At 42.2% G+C, this 26,745-nt stretch overlaps 1 protein-coding gene across 2 annotated transcripts in view; it reads left to right on the forward strand.

The window, feature by feature from the left end:
* Positions 1-4,648: 4,648 nt before the first annotated feature.
* The window catches only part of MCOLN3 (mucolipin TRP cation channel 3), a 28,414-nt gene continuing 6,317 nt past the window's right edge, over positions 4,649-26,745 (forward strand). The window contains exons 1-8 of one of the 2 annotated variants that reach the window (XM_039246930.1): positions 4,649-4,876; positions 9,258-9,425; positions 13,880-14,033; positions 15,843-15,927; positions 16,007-16,103; positions 21,965-22,064; positions 25,865-25,977; positions 26,061-26,210. In XM_039246930.1, coding sequence (XP_039102861.1) covers positions 4,649-4,876; positions 9,258-9,425; positions 13,880-14,033; positions 15,843-15,927; positions 16,007-16,103; positions 21,965-22,064; positions 25,865-25,977; positions 26,061-26,210 — 1,095 coding nt within the window. The remainder of the gene's footprint in view (positions 4,877-9,257; positions 9,426-13,879; positions 14,034-15,842; positions 15,928-16,006; positions 16,104-21,964; positions 22,065-25,864; positions 25,978-26,060; positions 26,211-26,745) is intronic. The other variant, XM_039246931.1, reaches the window with a different exon arrangement.

Consider the following 26,745-nt stretch of genomic DNA (forward strand, 5'->3'; position numbering starts at 1 on the left):
TATAAATGAATTTGGTGAGAATTGGTATATTAACAATATTTTGAGTCTTGCAATCCATGAACATGGTCGATCTTTTCATTAATTTAGATTTTCCAAAAATAAAAAGTAAAAAAAAGCTCAATAGTTACAACCACATAAAATATGCCAGGCAAAGTATTGTGTGCTTTATTATGTATACTATTAATTAAATTTCATCATTCCTTTGACAGATTATACATAGAAGGAAATGGGGAGGTGGAGAAGCTCAGTGATTCCCCAGTCAGTTAATGGTATAAAAGGGAATGTGGGCCTCCATTTGTCTGACTCAGTTTTCTTCTTTTCAGTTTACTTAACTCAGCTCCAACTAGGGTTAAGTGAGGGTCATCATTTATGCCTGTGAACCTCTTCAAAGTTCAGATTGTTCCTGAACAATCAGGCATTTCAAACTCCCACTGCTATGAAGACTTTACTGTTATGGTAAGGAGATAGTGTTAAATCATGTGGAGGCATACAGGCATTAGAGATTAAATTATATTTTCCAAACTGCTCTTGAGAATCGAGTGTGCCAATTGGGCACTATGGAATATCTATCTTGTTTACAGTACCTGGGATTCACATTTATGAACAGCATAAAATTCTTGTACCCCACTGCAAGAGAAGATATTTCTATTTATAAATTATTAATGCAAACTGGTTTAAGATTTGAAGAAAGGACTTATAATATGTATTAAAAGATCTGACAGCTCTTGATATAATTTGGGGGAATTATCTGTTATGGATATTCAGTGACTTTTACAAATTTATCCATGGCAAAAAAAACCCAAAAAAACCTGAAGTGGCTGTAATTAAAATTAATCAAAGTTCCTGATCTATTTCTGACAGGTAAATTAGGGTTAATTTTTAAAAAGAATTCATGAAGAAAAAGGTTATAGTGGAAGATCTATTCTTAAAGAAAAAAATTGGAGGATACTTTACAAACATGGTAAGGCAGACTTTTTTTAGGACCATCCAGATAGTTACAGGGACCCCTGCAATGGGATTTTACAGTGGGGGAGAGAGAGATGAGGCTCAACTGGTAACACAGCATGGGCAAGGGGGAACTGATAGCCCAGGAGCAGGAGAGGGGTCAGTGAATGGAAAATTACCAAGAGAAAACAAGGTCAGGGGGAGTTTTGGCTAAACCCACCTAACAAGATTCTTGCTGACGACGGCCCAGGGTGATCAGAGTTCATGGGAGCTGGTGGAGGGCGAGGAACCCAATTACATACTTAAGATCACATATTGGGGGAGGGGGGAGGAGTGTTTTGATTAAACTGACTTAGCAAGGTTCTCGCTAAAACTGGATTTTGACAACAACAACAAAAAATGTAATCCTAGGCACAGCTGAGCCAAGGAGGTTTAGCAGCCTGGCTAATGTTTGGCCACGCAAAGAATCTTCATCACTATGTCCAGACACATTTCTTCTAAGAGCTTTCCAGGGCTTTTTCTGTCCCCGGCACCCAGCTTACAGGAGTCTAGTTAATCGCTTACAAGCAATGCTGCAAAGCTGTAAGGCCCAGAGAGGGTAAAAAGGCTGAGGCTTGAGAAGTCTTACATTTCACGATTTCCTCTTCGGCAGACCTCAGAACCGACGGCTGCCGGAGAGCACTGCGCACTCACTCACCCGCCGCCAGGCTCTTTACACCCAACGTCACGTCTACCACCCCCGCCCCAACAAGTGCGTGAGAGGCTTCCACCCGGAAGGGTGGCCCCTTGGCGGTAGCAAGCCCGGGGCCCACGCACTTTTTCTGCACCCACCACGCCGAAGCCCCTGCGCACCGGACAAACCCGAGGAAGGCTATGCGGGTTGTTTATAGGAACCGGGAGGGGCGTGAACGGGTGCCCAAGACGCGGACAGCGCCAGGCTCACTCGGAGGACTCCTTCGCACCACCTGGCCGGCTGAAAGACTACCCAGAAAGGGCGTGGAAAGGAGTGGGGGCAAAGGGGAGGGGGGTCACGAGTCAAAGCGGCGGTGGGGAGGATGCCGCCGCGGCGACTCCCGGCCTCCGGGCTCCAGTTGGACCCGGCTGAGGAAAGCCTCAGAGGCTTCTAGAGCAGCGCGCCGACCTGCCTCTCCCCCAGCACCAGAGAAGACCTGACGCCCCCTGCCTGTCCCGCTGACAGCGCCCCTCCCCCTCCCCCCGCCAGCCGCAGGTGAGTCGGGCCTGGCACCGCCCGGAGGCATCAGGTGTCGTGGGAACGGCGCCCGGGGAGCGCAGGCAGGGACCGCGGTGTTGCGAGCCGTCGCTGACACACTGCGAGAGGGTCAGGACCCCCGGACGTTGGCGCCATGGACGGGACGCAGGTGGGAGCAGAGTGCGAGCTGCAGCGGTTCCGCACAGCGCCCGCTCAGCAGCCTGCCCGAGGTCAGCGGCGGCTCCCGCGGCCGGGGGTCGCGGGCGGTGGCCCCGCGGGGTCGGTCGGCGGTCAGCGCGCACTCAGGCTGCGCGGGCCGGAGGCTCTGCTGCGCGCCCCCCCCCCCCCCCCCCCCCCGTCCAAGCCTCCGCCCACCGGGAAGCCTGAGGCGGGGACTCCGAGACCCGAAGCCACCTGAGGCCACAGTCTTGCCCTGGAAGACCTGGGGAGAGGTGGCCGTCTGGGGGACAGCCGGGGGCTCAGAGAGGGTCCAGAAGTTGCGCAGCCAGCCTCTCGTGACTCGAGTGGCCTTTACTGGCGGCGTGGGGGGCGGATGGAAATGGGGGTGCTAAGCCGGGACCCCTGCGCGGGGCGAAAGCGGCGTGCAGCTCTGCTGAGCCGTCCGAAGTTGCTGGCGTCGCGAAGGGGGGAGGAGGGCGGGCTGCGGCGGCCCCTCCCAGCGCAACGTCAGCGGGGAAGCTGGTGCGGGGGGGGTGGGGGGAGAGAAGAGTTCGGTGTCTGATGGAGTGAGAAAGCGCTTCTGGGGAAATTAGGTTGCGTTACTTTGTCAACTGAGGATTTTACTATTTACACCTATTCCCTGGTTTTCTCTCCTTTTCTGCTGCTCAATCCAATTAAGCCTCTCATCGCCGTGAATAAACAACCTCTGTGTGTTAGTTTGTAGATTGTAAGAGCGCGTCTAATACCGCGGAATAGGCTCTCTCCCGCCCGGCGTCTCCACCTACCCCGGCATCCTGCGTGGCGCCCCCGGGTGGCCGAGTAGGGTGGTTGCCTTGTGAAGGTATTGCGTATGCTATTTTTTATGCCGTTGTAAATAGGCTTTATGCTTTTACTGATTCAGCAGTATTCTTGTTAATCTTTTCATTAATCGAGATTTTTAAAAGCTTCCCCATGGCTAGTTTTTATAGCCAATATCTATTATTTAGAGATGATGGGTTTGGTAAGAATGTTTGAATCGGAACCAAAAGGGGTTCTAAATTTGGAAAGCAGTGTAATACCTGAACAATGACTTGTTAGAGGTTGTATTATTATAGTCTGTTTTAATCCCGCCCCCCACCTTGATCTCTGAGTAGAAATCACTGTAAAGACATCACACAGAGCCAGCCTTTCTATTCTACAGGGAAGAACTCTACTCTGTTAGGTTTATTTTGAACAGGTTTCTGTAATATTAGTATTGGTCTGAGTGAAAATCCGAGTGAAAATCTTGCTTCTGGAGGGATGTCTTTGTCATTTTGAAAAAGCAGACTACAAACACAATAAAACTAGCCCCATCCTCGTCAAAGAGATAAAAGAAATAATAGATATGAGGTACTTTGAAAAGTAAAATGTACTACATAAATATATGGCCCTCAATAAAAATCAAATGCAAGTGATATGGCTGATTGGGATTTGGACTTAAATGAAGCTCCTGCATTCCTCTTTCTAGAATAGGTAAGTTTCCCGAGCCTCCATTGCCCCTTAAGAATCTTGCTACCTGTTCAGGAAGCTGACGTGGCTATTGGGGCCATAAGGAGAGTGAGGCTGCTTGCTCAATGTTGGACCCTCTGCTAGGGCTTTATTTGTGTTTTTATTTAATCAAAATATATGAATATAGGTATTGTTATTACTGTTTTGTAGAAGAGAAAACTGAGGCTCAGAGAGGCTGAGTGACTTGCCTTAGGTCACAGAGGTGTCAAGTCATAGAACCAGTTTTAGACACCAAACATGGTTTTAGTTCTCCACTCCACATCTTGCTACCTTTAACTCAGTGGTTTTAAACTTATTTTGATAATGACAAAACTTTAAGTATCACTGCAGGAAACATGGCCATATCTTCCTGTATACGATATTTTGTGTGTAATTTCGGGGTCCACCTACCTTCTAAAACCCTTACATAGGCTTTCAGATCACCCTGTTCTAACTATATCTGTTACTGACTGAGGCAGAAAGTGTATACATATACATCCTATATATGTGTATTTATAATCATTTTACTAATAGGAGTAGCCCTCGAATTCAGTAACTTTCCATCAGGTGAACATTTACTTAGTAATTGAAACAAAAAGAAACATGTCATGTTATATTCTAATTGACTCCGTAAATGTCTGAAGGGCAGTTTAGAACATTGGTGCTTATTTGAAACCAGATCTTTTATTTAGGCTTCTTCAATTATCCTGTGATAGCAAAGAATATAGATTTGCATCTTTACTTAAAGAATGGAAATAATTGTGTGGTTTTTTGTTTTGTTTTGTTTTGTTTTTGCTCTTCCTAGAGATGGCAAATCCTGAAGTTGTTATCAGTAGCTGCAGCTCTCATGAAGAGGAGAATCGCTGCACTTTCAACCAGCATACATCGCCCTCTGTGGAGCTTCTGTTAGAAGACCAAATGAGGCGAAAACTCAAATTTTTTTTCATGAATCCCTGTGAGAAGTTCTGGGCTCGTGGTAGAAAGCCATGGAAGCTTGGCATACAGATTCTAAAAATTGCAATGGTGACTGTACAGGTAAGCATCTCAAATCATGAGTTTAGTGAAGACCTCTTTTAGTAACAAAAAGGAGCATGGACAATGGTTTTTTATAATTTTGAACTGTATGTATAATGGAGAACAATAAATAAGGAAACATACAGTCTTAAACCCTTCTCTCTTCAATATCTGTGAAAGAAGACTTTGGGGTTTTTTCCCTTAAATTTTCCCTTCTCATCTTTCATTAAATTACAATTTTAGTCACAAAATGCATGCATCTGGGTGGCTCAGTGGGTTAAGCACCTGACTTCAGCTCAGGTCATGACCACGTCGGGCTGTGTGCTAACAGCTCAGAGTCTGGAGCCTGCTTCAGATTCTATCTCTCTCTCTCTTTCTCTCTCTCTCTCTCTCTCTCACTTTCCCTCTCCCAGTTGTGCTCTGTCTCTCTCAAAAATAAACTCTAAAAAACCCCACAAAACCAAAAAACCCCAAAAAACAAAATGGAATCTGTTTTCAGGAAAAAAAAGATTTTAATATTTGGTTTCCAATAGAGAAGCTGGAGATTTTTAAATCATCCATGAAAACTAGCTGTTGCCCAACCAGAGGATTCTTTTCCTTCCTGGTTAGTGTCCTGGGAATTTCTCTCTCTTCAGAAATTTCAAAGGTTTCTGTTAAGGCAAGTGTCTGGATTCTCACAGCCTTGTGATCATGGGGACCCTGCAGTGGACATATATGGAGTTAACTAAAAATGAGTGGCATACATAGTGAGACCTGAGACTTTAGCAGAATTTGAATCTCATTTCCTCGACTTCTGTTGACATTTTTGGGGAAAACCATATATTTTGCAATTCTTTATATATATATTGGGTACGATTTACTCTTGTGAAGGTATATTTTCCTACTTGTAAGAGTAACGATCTCTCCTTAAAAGTGAAAGAGCAAACATAAAAGCAGGTGTTAACAGGAAAAATAGATGTGACAGGTTTATTTTTATTAATACTTTCTCTTGTTGAAAAAAATGCATATGTAAATAAATAACAAGTATTCAAGGAAAAAATTTTAAAGCCCTGAAATCACTAACACTTAACTGATTATTGAGCACAAATGCTTAAGGTTAGAAGCTAAGGGAATTTCTACAATCATCTGAAGTTGGAAGAATTTTTGCCCAAGTTTCTCATGCTAGATGTTATGTAAATGAATCTAATATTTGAGTGACTACTCTGCCCCAGGACATTATTTCGTTTCATTATAATAATGCTTCTATTGGATAAAAATTAGCATCCTTCATTTTGTGGAAGAGGAAACTGATGTTTATAGAGTTTTTAAAAAGCCACATGACTAGTCAAGAGTTTAGAGGAAGGTGCTTGCTCTCTTTCTAACATGTCACCATTAAAATGGATGTTCAATTCTCCATATAATATTTGGCAAGTTGGATTTGCAATTCTTCCAGGTGACAATACAGTGCATCATTAATAGTGGAAAATTTTATCTTTGTTGTTTCTGACAAGTAGAGGGAAAAGCCTGTATCAGATGAACATGAATATTTTCTACTTAGTATGATAGTTACCACTTGAGTGTTTGCTGTATTGGGGGCTGAACATCATCATGTTCAGTTCTTAAGTCAGAGGTAAGTAGTGGTATCCCGATGTCACAGATGAGAATATTGAGGCTCATTGAGGCACAGTAGTCTGTCAGAGTCAGGAAACCAGAAGAGGAGAGCTGAGATTCAACTCAGATTTTATTCTAAGACTCGTCTGCTTAATTACTCCTAATCTTTTAGGGAGCTCATCTAACTGTCCTGTTTCCTAGGGCGCTCATGAGGAAAATCAACCAATGGTTTATTTTTTAAGCCTGTTAGTAATACACATATGAAAGGCATTTAGGGATGTTCTTAAAAGGAACTGAGGGTTTTTCTTAATTGTGATGCTTCCTCAATCTGTATTGGGGCACCCAAGCAAATGCTACATAAAAACTTCGTGTCTGAGCAAGTAGGGATGATTTGGTGACAGATTCCCTCTTTTCAGGGAAGAGAAGGTGGTCTTTCTGTTCACTTAGAGATTTTGGGTCTGCAGTAACAAAAGAACGATGCCTACATTGACAGGCACCCTGCTAAAGTCTTCCCTTCCCCCACTACCTGGCTGGGTCTCTGCATTGCATCGGTTCTCTCTCTGCCCTGGATGCACCCCTGGAGCCAGGGACCAGGCATCCTCAGGACCCAGCTCAGTGCTGGCATGAGGGAGGTCTCATGTACTTAACTGCATTGGTAATTGCTCTTTAGGAATTCTCTGGAGGCTTTTCAGTCACCAGCTTCATTAGATATAAAATCCCCGGAAGATCAAGCTGTCATCTTATTAGGATTTAAAAACTTGGATACTTGGCTTAAAGAGGCTCATCAGAAAAAGAAGTCCAGTTAGGTGGAGAGCACTGAGGTGTGTTGGGTACAGGACATACCTCATGAGGAGAGGTGAAAAGAGAAAAGATTTGTGTCCTTTACTTCCCCCCAGTAAGACCCTGGTCTACTTTGTGTAGCATGCTAGGGTGGCGAGAGCTTGGATTTAGTCTGCTGGACTTGGGTTCAGATTTTGACTACACACTTGCTAGTGGTGTGACTTGAACAAAATTATTTAACTTCTCTGCCTTTATGTACCCATCTATAAAATGGGTATATTAGGAACTGTACTGTGGGTTTCATATGAGGGAAGCTCCTGGTATGGCACATAGGTACTCGGTGTTGTTCCCTTTTCCCATATAAAACACAGCCTGCATCTCTCTGGGATCCAAGTCAGAGTGTATGTTCTAAATGTACAGTGTGAGTGTGTGTGTGTGTGTGTGTGTGTGTGTGTGTGTCTGTATCAGAGAACGAGAGCAGGTGAGAGTGAGTGAGAGAGAGAATGTGCAAGAGAGCAAGAGACAGAGATAGTTTTGGAGGGAAGAGAGACTTTGAGTACAATAAAGTTTCAGCTATGGCTGAAAAAGCTTATGTTAATACAGTAATGCAGTTAGACAATATTTTTTGCATGGATAACTGAGTTTCATATAAAACTCTGGGGTCAATCCTTCATGAATATGTAAGGATATGTTATACGAATTTCTTTAATTTAGAGATCAGTTGAGAGGATATTTTTATTTTTGGTCTTACTGTCACAGTTTTGGTAACTAAATGGTGATAATTAACTATAAAGTGGTTTGATTGGAGGACTTAGACTTACTTAAGGTATTTCTTGTATTGCATTGTACACGTTCTTCAAAACCTTCTTGGTGTTCTGCATAAGTTATTTAAAATCTTAAAAAAAATTTTATGTTTTTATTTTATTTTTGAAGAGAGAGAGAGACAGAATGTGAGCTGGGGAGGGAGTAGAGAGAGGAAGACACAGAATCCGAAGCGGGCTCCAGACTCCAAGCTGTCAGCCCAGTTTTTATGTTGACATTTTTTTCTTGCTGTTTCTTTAATTGGATTATGCTGGGATCCTCAGTGTCCCCCACCAAAGTGCTAAGTTCCACTCCACCTTCTTTTTCTCTTTCCCCCCCACTCCCCCCCCACCCGCTATAGCTCTTCAAATGCCCTCACCCAAGTTATGCACATACTTTAAGGGGTTTCTATCATTCTTTCTTTCTTTTTTTTTTTTTTTTTAATATTTTTTTTTATTTCTAGGAGAGAGAGAGAGAGATAGCGTGAGCAGAGGAGGGAGTCACAGACTGAAATAGGCCCCAGGCTCTGAGCTGGCAGTCAGCACAGAGCCCGACGCGGGGCTCGAACCCACGAACCGCGAGATCATGACCTAAGCGAAAGTCGGATGCTTAACCAACTAAGCCACCCAGGCGCCCCTATCATTATTTCTTTCTTAAAGAAACTTTCCCATTTCTTTAGCCAGAGAGACCTAGTTTCTCTAAATTCCTAAACAAGGACTTCTCTGAAATAAAGCTTTTGGTGGTGGGAGCAACATCCTAAGTAAAACCATAGATCATACATGAAAATGTGCAAAGCTACTTTCTTTCATTTTATTAAAATTTTTTTTTAATGTTTATTTTTAAGAGAGTGAGAGAAACAGAGTGTGAGCTGAGGAGGGGCAGAGAGAGAGAGGGAGACACAGAATCTGAAGCAGGCCCCAGGCTGTGAGCTGTCAGCACAGAGCCCAACATGGAGCTTGAACTCATAAACTGTGAGATCACAAACCTGAGCTGAAGTTGGACACTTAACCGACTGAGCCACTCAGGCGCCCCTACTTTCTTCCATTTTAAAACTAGAAGCCCACTTTCTCTTTAAGGTCAAATTAACTTACAGTTACCAAAACTTTAATTTCTATTGAATATATTCAGGATTAATTAAACATTGAATCTGGAATAGATAAGTTGGTCATTACATGGAGACCTTTTATTTCATTGGTTTTTCACCCTCTTTTCCTTTTTTTTTTCTTTGAAGCTGGTCTTTTTTGGACTAAGTAACCAGATGGTTGTAGCTTTCAAGGAAGAGAACACTATAGCATTCAAACACCTCTTCTTAAAAGGATATGTGGACCGAATGGATGACACTTATGCAGTCTACACGCAAAGTGATGTATACGATCAGATCATCTTTGCAGTAAACCAGGTAAATCAAGTATTTGCGTTCTTGGGAGAAAGAACAGACTGCAAAATTGTTGGCATTGTGTATACTGAAAACTGACATTGCACTGTAGAAGGGTGAACACTTCGGTGATGATAGGTATAAAACCATTTTTAAATTATTTTTTAAAATATCACCATCAAACTTCTATGAAACTAAAACTTGAGAAAATCTTATTGCTTAGTTTCAGAGAGACGGAAACTTTAAAGACTTCATGAGAAGAATCAGAGCTAGGGGCTGAGATGAGTGCTTCAGGGGTTTAAAATTACGAACTGTGGCCCTGGTTGTAAGTACTCATTAAGTTTTCAGAGTGTATACTTTTAGGGGCTCTTAACCAATAATGACCATATTAACTTTGCAGAGCGTATATAGCCACTAGCATCTGAAGGTTCATTTAAAAATTAAGGCCTCTGTGTCCTACATGACAATGATTTTATTGTAACATTGCTTAACTGCCAAGAAAAGTAAAAAATTATTAAAGTGCAATCATGGCGCCTCATTATCTAGAGATAGTCTCTGCCCAGCGAGGTAGCAGATAGCCAGAACAAAATATGTATTTATGGCACCAAGGCTTTCTGTTAACCCTTGGATTGCGTAAAATGGCCAGAAAACTGTAATAATAGAAGGAGGTTGAATAAGTTATTACACAGGATTCTGGATCTGTGTGAAAAATTCCTCTGTCAAGGCAGAGCTGCAGAGGTAAGTGACAGACGCCCTGCCTCATTAAAGCCCCACAGAGGCCACAGCCACTTGGGGGCCCCATGGGTCACTCCAGCAGGTCACCCGCCTTCCAGCCATAGTCGCCCACCACATTCCTGCCCCAGTGCTCTGACTCTAGCCCCAGGGCTGCCTCTTCGCTGGACACAGTCCTGCCACTTGCCTCTGACCATCCAGCTCTTGCACAGACTTCCACAAAGAGCCTTAGAAGGACAGCAGGGCACTCTGGCCATAGCCTATCTTATGTGAGCAGGTTACCTACAGCCCCACACTTTGCTTTTTTTATGTCTCAAGGTCTTCCAGAGTTCAAGATGTACAAGTTTCTGGGGTCAGGAGGTTCAGATCTTTAGGTAATTCCTGTGAGGTTTGGCTCGCAGACAGTGGACACTCAGAAGGGCCCGTACTTGTGTGACTCTGCTTCAAGACCCTACTTGTCTCTCCAACTTTCTTTGCCACCCCCCCACCCCACTGCTGGCACGCTGGTCTACCTCGGACCTTACCACACTCAATACCTTTTACCTTTGTTTTCGTTTAATGGACTATTTACCTTTTACCCCTTCCCAGTCCCAAAACAAAACTACCAATGTGGCTCAGAGTAGCGTTAGCAAGGCTTAATACACTTACTGCCTCGAGTAGAAAACAAAAACCTCAAAACTGACTATCTCCACATTATACTATTTGCCCCCTACATGTAGGATGCGACGTCTGCAGCTTACTTTTATTACCATGGATTTCTGGCTCCTTTTCCCAGTCCCATCGCCAACAGAGAGCTTGATGCTGCAGTTACGAACCCTGTTGTTTCCCGTCTCACTGTGAATACAGGAGCTCTCGTGAATGAGGAGCAGCTGTTGTATTAGAATATTGTTTACCTTATCATGAATTTGACAAATATTTGAGCACCTACCCTATGCCTACTACTGTTTTAAGTGCTGGGATTAGAGCAGTAGCCCTGATAAATTTCTTGCCCTGTGGAATTTACATTCTAATGAAAGAGGTGGGTTTTTTAAAAAAATGTAATGTTCATTTATTTTTGAGAGAGAGAGAAAGAGAGAGAGCATGAACGGGGAGGGGCAGAGAGTGAGGGAGACTCAGAATCTGAAGCAGGCTCCAGGCTCTGCACTGTCAGCACAGAGCCGGATGTGGGGCTTGAACCATGAACTTTGAGATCATGACCTGAGCTGACTGAACTACCCAGGTGCCCCGATGGAGGTGGATTTTAGTAAGTTTTAACCCAAATTATTTGATTTCAGATAGTAATGAGTGCTATGGAGTAAAATTAAGTAGCACAAGAATATTAACAGTTTCTTCAAGGTGATCAAAAAAGGCCTCCCTGAGGACTCGAAGTCTGGGGAAGAATATTCCAGGCTGAAGGAGTAGTAACAGCAAAGGCTCTTGAAGCCGGAATACATTTAGCATGTTTGAGAAAGTACCAAGGAGGGGAGTGTGGCTGGGCTACGTCTCTCAGGGCTTTACAGGCCCTGGAAAGGAGCTTTGGAATTTATTCTCAGAGAGACTGGAAGCTATAGGAGGGCTTTCAGTGGGGGAGAGACTCTAATATTAGCAAAGGCTAATATTTATTCCTTAGCATCTGTTGTGTATCAGATAATGTTTTTGATACATGGATACTACAGTGAGCAAATAGACAAAGTCAAGGAAGTCCTATTCTAATAGGGAAAGATAGGCAGTAAATAAGTAAATAAGGATACCTTTGTCAGTTGGTTATAAATACATGTAAGTGTACTGTAAGAAAAAAAAAAGAAGCAGCAGCAGCAGGCAGAGTGAATGAGTGGAGGTGGTCAGAAAAGGCCTCTCTGGCAAGTGACAGGTGGCAGGACACACCAGAGTGTGGGGGGTGGGGCAGACTGCAGCCATCTCAGGGAGGAGCCTTTCAGGGAGAAGGCACAGCATGAACAGAGTCTAGAACAGGTTCGTGTTTTGGGTATCACTGTTCTAAGGGCTTTTCATGAATTTAATTCACTTTTTCCTGTAACAGTCCTGTCCTGTGCATTCTTATTTTTTTTTTAAGTTTATTTATTTTGACACAGAATAGGGGATGGTCAGAGAGAGAGGGAGCACGAGAATCCCAAGCAGGCTACTACACACTGTCAGTGCAGAGCCCATCATGGGACTCGATCCCATGACCCTGAGATCATGACCTGAGCTAAAATCAAGAGTCGAACATTCAACTGACTGAGCCCCCAGGCACCCCAGCAGTCCTGTGAGTTCTCTATGGAGGCTGGACTGTGGTGAGAGGCCGACGGGAAGCAGGAAGACCACAGAAGATATTCAGTTTGTCGGGGTGAGAGATGAGGTGATGTGGACAAGGCGATGAGAGACAGTCAGATTTGGGAGGTAATTTGAAAGTAATGCATGACTTTCGGTTAGGCCGGAAGTGGAGTATGAGAAAAAGAGAGTAAAGGGTCATTTCTAAGTTTTGGCCTGTGAGGCTGATTGGCTTATGGAGTCACTGATTGAGAAAGACATTTTCATGGAAGAAGCTGGTTTTCTGTTGGCACATTTACAACACCAGAGGTGTTGTGCAGGCAGACTGCTACCCATGTATGGGATTGGGTGGAAAGGTCTGGAGATCTTTGGATTTGGAGGTCATCGACATACAGATAGTGTTTCACCCTGGGGCTGGTTGAGATCACTTATGGGAAGAATGTGGATGGAGAAGTCGAGGACTGGGCACTGTGTCCGAGGATTCCAGGGGCACTCTGACAGAGGTTGGCAAGAGCAGGATTTGGCCAAGGAGACTAAGACAGAGTGCCTGTGTCCCAGAAGTCAAGGGGAGAAAGTGTCCTGTGAAAGGGAAAGCACTGTGGGAAGCTGAGTTCAATAAGAGCTGAGAACCATGCCTCAGGTCTGGTAAAATGCTGCTCTTGGTGGCCTGGACAAGGCCCAGCTCACCCCCAGGCCCAGATTGTAAATGATTTCTTTCACTGATTTTAGCATGTTTCACATGCATTTTTTTTAGTAGAATTATTTATCTGTGTGTCCCACTAAATCTAAGAGATGGCTACCATATCCCCATCTTTGTATCACTGATTGCTCCAAACAGCATTGTTCATAATAAGCTCTGAAGCACTTTTTTTCTTCTACAGAAATCCATTCAGAGTCTAAGTTGATGATTGTTCCAAAGTACCATAAGCTTCTCATTGGTAAATTTATATTTTTTGTTTGTTTGTTTAGAGGACTCCCCAGGATGAGGGAATATTGCTGTGAACGTGACTAAACTGTTCTTGCAAAGATAAATATGAAACTATTTTTTAAGTTTCACATGTTAGCTTGGAACAGCTGTATCCCCCTTCCTATGTTACAGCAGCAAAGTGGAGCTCTGATCTTACGAGAAATAGTTCAAAGATAAAGTTAGTATTCACGCTGAATGCACAAATCAGTTCCCAAACCTAGTTCTTTTAAGAAGGAAAGAACTGCAGAGATGACGTGAGTTAAGCCTTTAATTTTGTAGACAAGGAACCAAAGGCTCAGAAAGTTTATGACTTGCCCACAGTCACAGAAGTGAGACTGTAGTGCTTTTTCTGTCTGCCGTCCTGGTGTACATTAGCACGTCACATACTATGTACATCAACGTGAATGTGAGTGTTTCCCTCCAGAAAGCAGGGTGGGACCTGCCCATTTCAAAGATTGTCTGGGTAGGGAATCATGGCTTCATTTCTGCCTGGCTGGTATTCTCATTCTCTGTTTCTCTTTCTCTGTTCAAGTACTTGCAGCTACGTAGTATCTCAGTGGGGAATCATGCATACGAGAACAAGGGTACAGAGCAGTCTGCTATGGCGATCTGTCAGCACTTCTACAAGCAAGGAAACATCTGTCCTGGAAATGATACCTTTGACATTGATCCAGAGATGGAGACTGGTGATTCTCTTCAAAAAACTAGAGCTTCTATGTTTTAACTCCTTGATTTATACTTAAAATTAGCAATTTCGTCCCTGAAAATGTTGATTTGGTCTGTACTGTTAGGTCATAGTGAGAAACTATGTAGGAGTTATGTATCAGGTACTGTCCCAAGCCCTTTACTGCAACTCGTAATTTTTAAAAAAATTTTTTAACATATATTTATTTTTGAGAGAGAGAGAGAGAGAGGGCAGGGGAGGGGCAGAGAGAGAGGGAGACACAGAATCCAAAGCAGGCTTCAGGCTCTGAGCCGACAGCTCAGAGCCTGACACAGGGCTTGAACTCACAAACTGCGAGGTCATGACCTGAACCAAAGTCAGACCCTTAACTGACTGAGCCACCTAGGTGCCCCTTGTAATTTTTTTGTAAAAGCAACAAGAGACCAATAAGGCAAGATGTATTATTATCCTCATTTTATAGAAGACCAAAGTATGGCTCAGAGAGAGTTAAGTGATATATTCCAGACGGAGCCGGTAAGAGGCAGCACTGAAATCTGACCCAGACTGTCTGTGCTCTTAGCCATTGTATCCTTGGCCTCTATATTCCGCTGCCTCTTATGCTGGATAAGCCAGTGAAATAGACTTATACTGTCCTTGGAAGACATTGTATTTGCAAATTGGCAATGTGTATAAAACTCCCTCCCCTCAACTGCACTCCACCGCTTAGTATCTTTGTGGGTCATTTCCGGGAGAAACCAGAAAATTAAAAAAAAATTTTTTTTATGTTTTATTTATTTCTGAGAGAGAGAGACAGCATGAACAGGGGAGGGTAAGAAAGAGAGGGAGATACAGAATCTGAAACAGGCTCCAGGCTCTAAGCTAGCTGTCAGCACAGAGCCTGACGTGGGGCTCGAACCCATGAACTGTGAGATCATGACCTGAGCTGAAGTCAGATGCTTAACGAACTGAGCCACCCAGGTGCCCCCAGAGCCAGAATTTAAAATACAGTGGCTTATTCTTATTAGCGAAGTTCTATTTAGAGTGTGTACCTAAAACATTAACTTTTCAGATACTTTTAACAGTGGTCACTGGGAGATTTTTTTGGAGAGGGATAGTAAAGGATTACAGTACAGATTTAGTGAAACCTTCTAAAATGCTGTTCCCCTCCCCTTTATTTTTAGTTTATTTTTTTAGTTTGAGAGAGAGAGTGAGAGCAATCAGGGGAGGGGCAGAGAGAGAGTAAGAGAAAGAGAATCTCAAGCAGGCTCCATACTGTCAGTATGGAGCCCGATATGGGGCTCAAACTCACAAACTGTGAGATCATGACCTGAGCCAAAATCAAGAGTCAGGGGCTTAACTGACTGAGCCACCCAGGTGCCCCATGTCTCACTTTTTTTTTTTTTTTTTCCTAAAGTGTAGTCTAGTATAGAGGAAAAATAGTATTTAAAAAATAGATCCTTTAAACCTAGAAAATATTGTTGTAAGCACTTCAAGTTTTTCAAACTTATGCTTAGGATACCAAAAAGGGAGAAGGGATCCAAAATTTAGGCTTACAGAAGCAGGCAGGAAGATAGCATTCTAGAGAATACTAGGAAGATGGAATTCAGGTCTAGTGCCCTCCACCCACTCCAGAAATGTTGCATCTACTTGTGTCTTGAAAAACAAATAACTCATTGTAACCAAGTGGTTTTGACTTTTAGCTCTTAAATCTTAATTCAGAAAAATAGTAGAGTCTGAATAATTGAGTCTTAAATGTATTCTCCTTTCAAGATGCAGTTTTACTTATTTGTTTTAGGCTATGTACAGAATGTTTTGTTCCTTTCTATGGCAGAATGTTTCTTTGTAGAGCCCAATGAACCTTTTCACATTGGAACACTGGAAGAAAATAAGCTCAACTTAACACTGGACTTTCACAGGTGAGGGAGGTAGATGGGAGTGTAATTTGTGTTTGTGTGTGCATGTTTTCACCGCACTAAAGCCTCCTCTGTTCCCTAGACTCCTAACAGTGGAGCTGCAGTTTAAACTGAAGGCCATTAATCTGCAGACTATTCGTCATCACGAGCTCCCTGACTGTTATGATTTTACTCTGACTGTAAGTGTGGGCTGGGCTGAATCTGGCCCCATCTGAAGGAAAACTGTTTGATTTAGTTACATGTTTCATCTACTTGTATTGAAGCATGATCAAATATAGAGGATGTTCCCACTTGAATGTGCAGAGGGGAAGCATTGGGGTAGCTGACCCTATTTTGTTACGGTAACCTGTTTACTTGTTAATTATCTACCTTCTGTACCTCAGCGTAAGTTCTGTGAGGGCTGGGACCTCGCCTTGTTCAGTGCAATGTCTCCAGTCCCAAGAACGGTGCCTGGCACAGAGTGGGTGTTCAAAGACAAAAGGAGCAGAGACTTGGAGGTCCCATGCAGTTGGCTCTTGGCAATCTGGGGCTGACTGCGTACGGCCATTGCCAAGGGTTCTTGCTGCTGAGTCTCCAGTCTCCTTGCCGTAGATGTGTGCAGCTTTTGGGTTACTGTTCACAGTGCCTTCCTTGGGCTACCTCTAAATGCTCAGTTTTCTCCCCCTTGGGCCCACCTATCACATCTCTGTTCTGTATGTGCCAGTTGCAAATGGGACTTTTAATGCTCTCCGGAGAACGTGAGATGCTTGCCATGTGAGTTCGTCATCTCATGAGGCTCAGGGTCAGGAGCCCAATGCTATATGGGGCATAGGCTGAACAGCATTCAGTACACCTTGCCTTCACTCAGTCCAGATTACTATGACTTCAGCAGTAGTTTGTACCAGAGCTGTGTCCATGATATGCAACAACAGGCTATGAAAAATCAAGTTTAAAAAAAATTCAGAATGTAGTATAATTAATAGTTATGCATATCATTTAAAGGAAAAAGCACAAATACTATGAAACTATTTTGAGTTAGGCTACACATTTTGATCCTAATATTAACCAAGAGGTTATAAATTTTCAATATAACTTGAGTTTGTTTAAATTGAGCTATTATTTACCCACAGTCTTGTCTCTTCTTTCTCCTCTCCCTTACCACTTCCTGCACCACTCTTTTCTTTTTTTTTTTTTTTTACTTTTTTAAAACATTTTTTTAATTTTTGAGACACAGAGACAGGGCGCAAGGGAGGGAGGGGCAGAGAGAGGGAGACACAGAATCCAAAGTAGGCTTCAGGCTCTGAGTTGTCAGCACAGAGCCTGACTCAGGGCTCGAACCCACGAATAGTGAGATCATGACCTGAGCCAGAGCCAGACACTGAACTGACTGAGCCACCCAGGCGCCCCAGTCCTGCACCACTCTTGAACTGAGAAATGGTACTTTTCAGAAGTTTTATAATCCTTAAGGCTCAGTTCAACTGACACCTTCTTCAGAGACCATTTTTGTGATGCTTCATTTAGGGACACGTTCTGTGATTGGAACTCCAGAGTTTTATTTTGGTTTTGTTTTTATGTTTTGTAAGGGCTCACCCACCTTCTCCTTTGTTTTAGGATTGTCTAGATTTTTATCATCAACTCTGCTAGATTGAAAGCTCCTTGAGAGCAGGAATCACTCTACTAATTTTTTTCATCCCTCAAAGAACATAGTAGGTGACTCAGATTTATTTGTGGAATGAATGAAGAAACGTCTGTAAAATGCAGACCCTTTCCCATGACTCAATACAGTGGTGAGACCTACCTGGCCTGTTAGTCACATGCAGATACTTTATTTTTGCCATTATTGCATATTCATCCCAAGCTCTGCCTGTGCTTGGTGGATTTGGTGGTGTGTTTCACAGAACTGTAGTAGAACTTATACTCTATACAGGGTAGTTTAATAATAAAAGCAATTAGTGCAACTTTATGGTTTAAGTAAACATGAACTGGGGCAGTATATGCCTAATTTAAAATGTAGGGGCTTTGGAATCAGGCAAGCCTAGATTTTAATTATAGTTCACCAGTTAGTAGCTATGTAACTTTAGGCAAATTACTTAATTGGTTTGAGTCCCAGTTTTCTTGTTTGTAAAACAGAATTAATGCCCACCTGCCTACCAAAGTTATTGCCACAGCTATCTAAACTATCTATCTATCTATCTATCTATCTATCTATCTATCTATCTATCTAATCTATCCATCCATCCATCCATCCATCCATCCATCCATCCATCTGGTATACTTCATAGATATGAGATATATAAAGGACCTCCCTAAGTATTTGGTATATAGGAGATATTTAATTCATGCAACAGATATTTATGAGACCTTTTCTGTGTATATCTGTGATTTGGTGAGAATGTAAAAGCAGTGCACTGGCACTTACTCACAGCAGTTTAATGCATTCTTGCATCATGTATTCTGAGGTTCTTTATTAGGAACACAAGCATCTAGGATTCTTGTGTACACCTGATGAACTGACTCCTACATCATTATGAAATGGTACTTTTTACTCCAATATTAATTCTTTGCTTTAAAATCTACTTTGGTTTGGTGTGACTATTTAATTAGGCAGCATAGAGTTGAGTCTTGCTTTTTTGTCCAACTTCATAATCTATACCTTTTCATTGGGGTGCTTAGACCATTTAAATTACATGTGATTATTAATATGGTTTCTCTCTTTTTCTGCCTGGGTTCTACCTGGAGCAAGTATATTTTTGGATACTATTTTAGCTAATTTGTTAGCTTATTAGCTGTAATGTTTTGTTGTATTATTTTAGGGTTTACAGTACATATATTTAAATTATTATAGTCTAGGGGTGCTTGGGTGGTTCAGTCAGTTAAGTGTCCAACTCTTGATTTTGGCTTGGGTGATGATCCTAAGGTTATGGGATTGAGCCCTGCATTGGGCTCTGGGATAGGCATGAAGCCTGCTTGGAATTCTCTCTCTCCCTCCCTCTCTGTCCCACTCCTGCTTATGTGTGCACACACACGTGTATGTGTGCACACGCACGTGTGTGCTCTCTAAATAAATACATAAATAAACAAACAGTTATAGTCTGCCTTCAAGTGATGTTATACCTCTGCATGTAGAGTATAGGAATCTTACCATATTATATTTCCATTTCTTCTATCTTGGCTTTTATGTTGTCACACAATTTACTTCCAGTTGTGTTATAAACTATACAATACACTGTTAATAGTTTTTATTTAAACGATTACCTTTCTCTTCATGTTTACCATTTAAGAGAGCACGAGCAGGGGAGGGGAAGAGGATCTGAAATGGGCTCCACACTGACAGCAACAAGCCCAGTGTGGGGCTCCAACTCACAGACAGAGCCATGAGATCATGACCTGAGCTGAAGTTGGGTATGAGTTGGAACTATGCGATCATGACCTGAGCTGAAGTTGGGTGCTCAAGTTCCTGAGCCACCCATGCACCCCATAAACAATTATCTTTTAAGGCAACTTAAATAATAAGGAAAAAAAAGAACATTGGCCCATGAAGTTACCATTTCCAGCATGCTTCGTTCTGTTGTGTAGCTCCAGGTTTTTACCTCAGATCAGCTTCCGTCTGTCTGAAGGGCTTCCTTTAACATGTGTTGTTCTTATTGGTTGGTTTTTTTAATTTTTTAATTTTTTATTTTAGAGAGAGAGCAGGAACATGCAAGCAGACAAGAGGGACAGAGGGAGAGAGAAAGAGAATCCCACGCAGTCTCCACTCAGTGTGGAGCCTGCTGTGGGGCTCAATCCCACGATCCTGGGATCATGACCTGAGCCTAAATCAAGAGTCTCATGCTCAACTGACTGAACCACCCAGGCACCCCTAACATTTTTTATAGTGCAGGTCTGCTGAAAGGCTTTTGTATGCCTAAAAAAGTATATCATCTTCATTTTTAAAAATAGTTTCACTGGGTATGGAGTTCTGGGTTGACTGTTTCTCTCCATTACTTTAAAGATGTTGTTGCTCTTCTTCTAGCTTACATTGTTTGTAACATGATGAGAAACATGCTGTGATCTTCATCTTTTTCCTCTCCAGTGGATGTGTTCCCTCTGCTCCCTGGCTGCTTTAAAAATTTCTCTAGGAGCACCTGGGTGGCTCAGTCGGTTAAGCATCCAACTTCAGCTCAGGTCATGATCTCATGGTTTGTGAGTTTGAGCCCTGCATTGGGCTTTGTGCTGACAGCTCAGAGCCTGGAGTCTGCTTCCAATTCTGTGTCTCTCGCTTTCTGCTCCTCCCCTGTTCATGCTCTGTCTCTCTCTGTCTCAAAATAAATAAACATTAAACAAATTAAAAAAAATTTTTTTTCTCTCTCTGATGGTGATACATCTTAGTGTAATTTTCTTCATGTTTCTTGTGTTTGGAGTTTATCGAGCATTGGTTCTGTAGGTTTATAGTTTCCATTATATTTGACATTTCTTAAACATCACTTCTTCAAGTATTTTTTGTCTCTTCTCCTTCCTCCTCCAGTCAGAGATTCTAATTCCACGTATATTTGGTCACTTGAAATTTTCTCACAGCTCACTAATGCTCTACGTTTTTGTTTTATTTTCCAGTATTTTTTCTGTTTCATTTGGAAGTTTCTATTATGTTTTCAAATTCACTACTCTTTTTTTCTGTGATATCTACTCTGTTCTTAATCCCATCCATTATTTTTTTCTTCTCTGTTTAAAGAATTCCACTTCCTGTGAACCCTACTGATATGTGATTGTCATTAAACCAAAGTATATTCCCTCAGCAGATAGTTGGTGAGCACTTACTATTTGTAAGATCCTGAGACTCTCTGTGTGGGAAAAGCATGGATTCTCCTTGGCAAAGATTTCTGACTCATTCAAATAATACGAAGCCTCTTTCTTATGTGAGGCCAACGGCCAGGTCCTGGGGCGGCCGTGGAGCTAGGCAGACCCTGACAGCACCCTTAGCCGCTTGTCAAGGAAAGAAGTTGACAGCCAGCATGAAGAGAAACAGCGTGATCAGACCCACAAAATTTATCTGAAGCCTTACGTCTGCAGTAATGTCTGGTTCCCCCCCCAAAAAAGCTTCAGTGAAAGTCATTTAAATGACAGACTTTTGAAAGAATGTTTTTTCTTCAGGACTTGAGTCAGGAAGCACTAAAAACAAAACAAAACTGGCAAAACCCACACCTGATCTCCTTGCCGTGCTTTCCTTGTGTCCATGTGGGGACAGGGGAGAGAGCAGGAAGGGAGGACAGTGGGACCGGGGAAGGGGTTCTGGCATGGCTTTGTCCTGCTTGGTGCCTGCATGATGATCCTTGAAGCAAGGCATGGCTGTCAACTCCCTGTCACCACATCCTTTTTCAATAAGAAACTTGGGCCCAGAATGAAAATCAGAGAAGCTCTATCTGAAATGTCTCAAGCCTCAAATAATGAGCCTCTGTGTTTATAAGAACTGCAACAGCACTACCAAACTATCCCTTGGGGAGCCTGGGATAGTCACTTAAGTGTCCGACTCTTGGTTTTGGCTCAGGTCATGATCTCACAGCTTGTGAGTTCAAGCCTCACATCGGGCTGTGCGCTGACAGTGGAAAGCTTACTTGGGATTCTCTCTTTCCCTCTCTCTGCCCCTCACCTGGTCGCATGCGCTCTCTCTCTCTCAAAATGAATAAACAAAAACAAAACTATCCCTAGCTGGGTTCCTAGGGAGGGAGGGAGGGAAACGCACACTTGGAGCAGCTCTTGCTCATGGGAGTAGGGCACCTGGAGGTACTTAGAGTGAGGAGAGAGAAGTTCTCTTGTTTTATAAGTTGTCCACGGCTGGAATACTATCCTAGAAATACAGGATTTTAGAGACTAAAAGTTCTCAACAGAAGGCCTTGCTCAACCTTGTCATTTCACAGAGAAATAAAGAGCTCTTCCCAAAGTTGAACAGAGTTGACATTGACTCGGGGATGAGAATCTGAGTGGGCATCCTGTCACCTTGATAGATCTGTTTCCTAATTGATGCATAGCGACATCTTGGCTTCAAAAGCTATAGATATGTTTTTTACCCTTTTCCTGTTCTTCACAGATAACATTTGACAACAAGGCCCATAGTGGAAGAATTAAGATAAGTTTAGATAACGACATTTCCATCAGAGAATGTAAAGACTGGCATGTATCGGGATCAAGTAAGTGATGACTTTTACTACTTTTCAAATGGTTGTTAAATAAAAGCGTTATGAAATTATTAGGATATGTGGAGCATCAAAGGGAACAATTGAAGCATTGCCAAGTCCCTAATTCTCTGCAAAAAGATCAACTTGTTGTAGGTATCTGATGTTCTAGATGATACATACGTTATTAGTAATTGAGATGACTTTTACTGACTTCTGCATGACTTGGTTTCATCTCAGGTCATGATCTACATGTGCCCTCACTGGCCCAGTTCTTACCAAAATGCACACAGCCCCCCAGCAAAAAATCACATATACCTGACCTAATATTTATTGAGTGCTTACTATATAACAGCTTCCTTGTATATTTTAATATTTTTATTTTTATTATTTTTTTAAAATGTTTGTTTATCTTTGAGAGAGAGGATGAGCAGTGGAGGGGCAGAGAGAGAGGAAGACACAAAATCTGAAGCAGGCTCTAGGAACAGAGCCCGACACAGGGCTTGAACTCAGGGACCATGAGATCATGACCTGAGCTGAAGTTGGGTGCTTAACTGAGCCACCCAAACGTGCAACATTGTTTTAATATTTTTAAAATACCCTTGAGATAGGCAGCATCCCTATTTATGCAAATGAAGAATCTAAGGCTTAGAAGTGAATCTTGGTGCCCCTGGTCATACAGCCAGGGAGACATCAGGAAGGATTTGACCCTGAAGCATCCTACAAGTTAAATATCTACTATCTAGGTTAAAAAGACTAAATGAAGAAAGGGTATGTTCTTGGAAATATGGACATGAATTCAGGTGTAGACTGAGTACCATTGAGAATTTTGGGGCTGAACCAGAAAATGGACTGGGAAGAATTTATCTATCTCATTTTCTAGCCCCTTTGGTATGTTGTACTGGACTTAATGATTAGGTCGGGGGTTCTCAGATTCTAGTGAGCAGAAGAATCACCCTAGCTCCCTGCAAGGCCATCCCAGGTCTAGAGTGGGGCCTGGGAATGTGCAGGTCATCTTTACTCACACCATACTTGGAAAATAATTGTTTTAGGGGTACCTGCGGGTTGATTCACACAGTTCAGAAGCAGTAATAAGATACGAAGAATAAATGATATGAGGGGCACCTGGGTGGCTCAGTCAGTTGGGCATTTGACTTCAGCTCAAGTCATAATCTCACAGTTCATGGGTTCAAGCCCCATGACGGTCTCTGTGCTAACAACTCAAAGCCTGGAGCCTGATTCAGATTCTGTGTCTCCCTCTCTCTGCCTCTCCCCTGCTCATACTGTTTCTTTCTCTCAAAAATAAATAATAAAAAATTTTTTAAATGAATAAATGATACGAAATTTCTTCATTCTAGTATTTTTCTCACTATTAGGTAGCTTCAAATACATGAGGCTCTTAAATCACAATTTCATTTCAATGACGAAATTGTTTATTTGAAACACAAGGTGGTTTTGTCATCTGTAAACACTATAGTACTTCACAAACTTTAGAATAGGGAGCATGAGGGGCGCCTGGGTGGCTTAGTCGGTTGGGCGTCCGACTTTTCGCTTAGGTCATGATCTCGCGGTTCGTGGGTTCGAGCCCCGTGTCGGGCTCTGTGCTGACTGCCAGCTCAGAGCCTGGAGCCTGTTTCAGTCTGTGACTCCCTCTCTCTCTGACACTCCCCTGCTCACACTGTCTCTCTCTCTCCTAGAAATAAATAAAAATACTTTAAAAAAAAAAAAAAAAGAATAGGGAGCATGAGAGCATATGAAAGTATCTAGCACACAGGCTTTCTCTCAAATGCTTGTTTTTTAGTTTTTAAGCTTTTCTAAAGTAGACTTGGACATTTTAGTAACAATTAGATGCCCCTTGGCCAGTATTAATGGGATGCTTCATTACAGAACTGTGGTTTTTTAATGGATTTTTTTTAAGTTAGTTTATTCTGAGAGAAAGAGAATGCACACATGAGCTGGGGAGAGCACAGAGAGATAAGGGAAGGGAAGAGAATCCCAAGAAGGCTCTGCACTGTGAGTCATGAACCATGAGATGGTGGCCTGAGCCGAAATCGAGTCTGATGCTTAACTGACTGAGCCACCCCGGTGCCCCATTACAGAACCAGTCTTAAGTGCTTGTTACTTTTTTATCAGTCAGGAGCAGTCTTGTCACTCAGGTCTCCCCTGAGACCTGCTGGCCCTTACCATGCTGCATGAACGAGCCTATTCCCCTCCACCACCCACACCAGCGGTGTGCTGCTTCTAGACCAGTGGTTCTTGAGCTCTAGTGTCATCTGCGAGAGCTTGTGAAAGTGCAGTTTCTGATTCAACGGGTCTAGGGTGGGGCCGGAGTGTGCATTTCCAACAGTGCCCAAGGGCTGCCACGTATCACTAATCTAGAGTGGCAGGTGCCTGAGACAGACTGCAGAGGTTTGAATCCTGGCTCTGCCATGTGCTGGCTACGTCACCTCGGGCGAGTTTCCATGACCTCTCTGTGCTCCAGTTTCTCACCTGTCCAGTGGGGATAATCACACACACACACCCTCGTTGGGGTTGCCGTGAGGATCAAATGAGGTGATACCTACAAAGTACTTAGGACTGTGGGTGACATAGCACTACCACGGCTATGATGCTTTCTTTTCTTGGTAGCGCTTACTCCTGTCTGAAAGTGTTTTGTTTATGTACTTGTTTACATCCCTGCATGTCTCCCTGCAGTAGAAGAGAAGTTCCACAAGGTTGGGGGCCCGTGTTGTTCACTTCTGTTCTCAGGATCTAGAAAAACACCTTCCACATAGTGGGTTCTTGGTAAACATTTTATACCCAGATAAGTATATTTTAATAGGATATGCAGGAAGGCTAACTGTATTAGGGACAAAAGGCCACAGGCTTACAATTAAAGATCTCTTACTGGTGGTGACAGTAATTTTCAAAAGGACTTTTAACTTTCTTTACATACTAATGGGAAGAACACTTATCAGGGCCTTTTTTCTTTGTTGTCTTTGTGGAAAGAATGTCTGAATTATCTAAATTACTCTAAAAAGCAGCGTGAAGGGTTTAGATAAAATTTGAAATTGCTTATGAAGGAAACAAAAAGACTTGAATCAATGGGAAACACATCATATTTTTGGATAAGAGATTTAACATCACGTTTATGCCAATTCTCCCTAAATTAATTTATAAATTTAACATGATCCACCCTACCCAAAAAAACTACCAGTAGGATTTTTATTGGAATTTAACAATCAGATCCTCAAGAATATATGAAGGAAAAAAACAGGCAAGAGTAGCCAATAAAACACTAATGAGAGGTACTTGTTTTACACACTAAAACACACAAAAACATCAAAGGGGTAAGAGAAGGTACTTGAATACCTATAGTAATTTGATACCTGACAAAAATGGTGTTTCAAGTCATTGGGAATGAGATTTGCTCTTTTGATCAGCAAAAATATAAGATTATTAATATACAATGGTGGAGAAGACATGGAGATATGTGTAGGCATGTAAACTGGTATGATCTTTTGGAAGGGCAGTTGCTTAGAATTTCTCTTTTAGAAATATGCAGATGCCTTACCCCAACAATTTCACCTTTAGATATTCATTCACCTAAAGAATTACTTGCACCCATGCACAGAGAGGACTTGAAGAATTGTTTGTACAGGAAAAAACAGATGACAATCTGAGTGTCTTTATGAAGAGTATACATCTATACTTTGGTGTGCCATGCAGGCATTAAAAGAAACCAGGCTAAAAATTGAAAAGAAAACAAAACAAAGAAGTAGAGGTCACCATATTAATGTCCCACAGCATAAGCAGGTAATGCTCTTTCCTTCCAGTTCAGAAGAACACTCACTACATGATGATCTTTGATGCCTTTGTTATTCTGACATGCTTGACTTCGTTAATCCTGTGCCTTCGATCTGTGATTACAGGACTTCAGCTTCAGCAGGTAGGGGTTGCTGCTTCCTAGGAATGCTGTGGACATTGTGAGTGACCAAGAAATTCACTGTGACTACCTTCTTTTCTCTAAAGGAATTTGTCAATTTTTTCCTCCTCCATTACAAGAAGGAAGTTTCTGTTTCTGATCAAATGGAATTCGTCAATGGATGGTACATCATGATTATTATTAGTGACATATTGACAATTATTGGGTCAGTTTTGAAAATGGAAATCCAAGCTAAGGTAAAGTGTATTTTTGTTGTTGTGTGTTTTGTTTTGTTTTTTACTATTTATGCCATTGTCAGTATCAGATTGGCACTAATATTTTTCCAGAATGTGAGAATTCGCAGAGAAAATGATTTCTTTCAAACATTGTGTCAAGTAAACTTAAAATCGATAACAGTAAGTTTCTTAAATCTAGTCAGGAAATCTCTTAGGTGGAGTTTTTCAAAGGTATACACCAGCCTCTGAGTCAGAATCATTTGGGTATCTGGTAAAAATATTCCATGTTACACTGATCAAATCTGAGCTCTGGGGTACACCTGGGAATTCTTACATGTCCCAAGGTAACGATGGTAAGAGGTCATTGTATTTTCGTTGTTTTCACAAGAAATGCTAGAATCTTCAGCAAGAATAAAAAGAGTAGGGCTGGGGGTGAAAGTGAAGCCAAGGTACCACTACGTGAGTGCTTATAGCTGCTGCCTTTTTCTTTCTTTCCCCATTGATAAGCTGCAGGGTGCTCTGTTTTTTTTTTTTTTTTTTTTTTTTTTTTTTTTTT

The sequence above is a fragment of the Hyaena hyaena genome, unplaced genomic scaffold (genome assembly GCF_003009895.1).
Source record: "Hyaena hyaena isolate Hyena2069 unplaced genomic scaffold, ASM300989v1 scaffold_286, whole genome shotgun sequence".
Classification (NCBI taxonomy): Eukaryota; Metazoa; Chordata; class Mammalia; order Carnivora; family Hyaenidae; genus Hyaena; species Hyaena hyaena.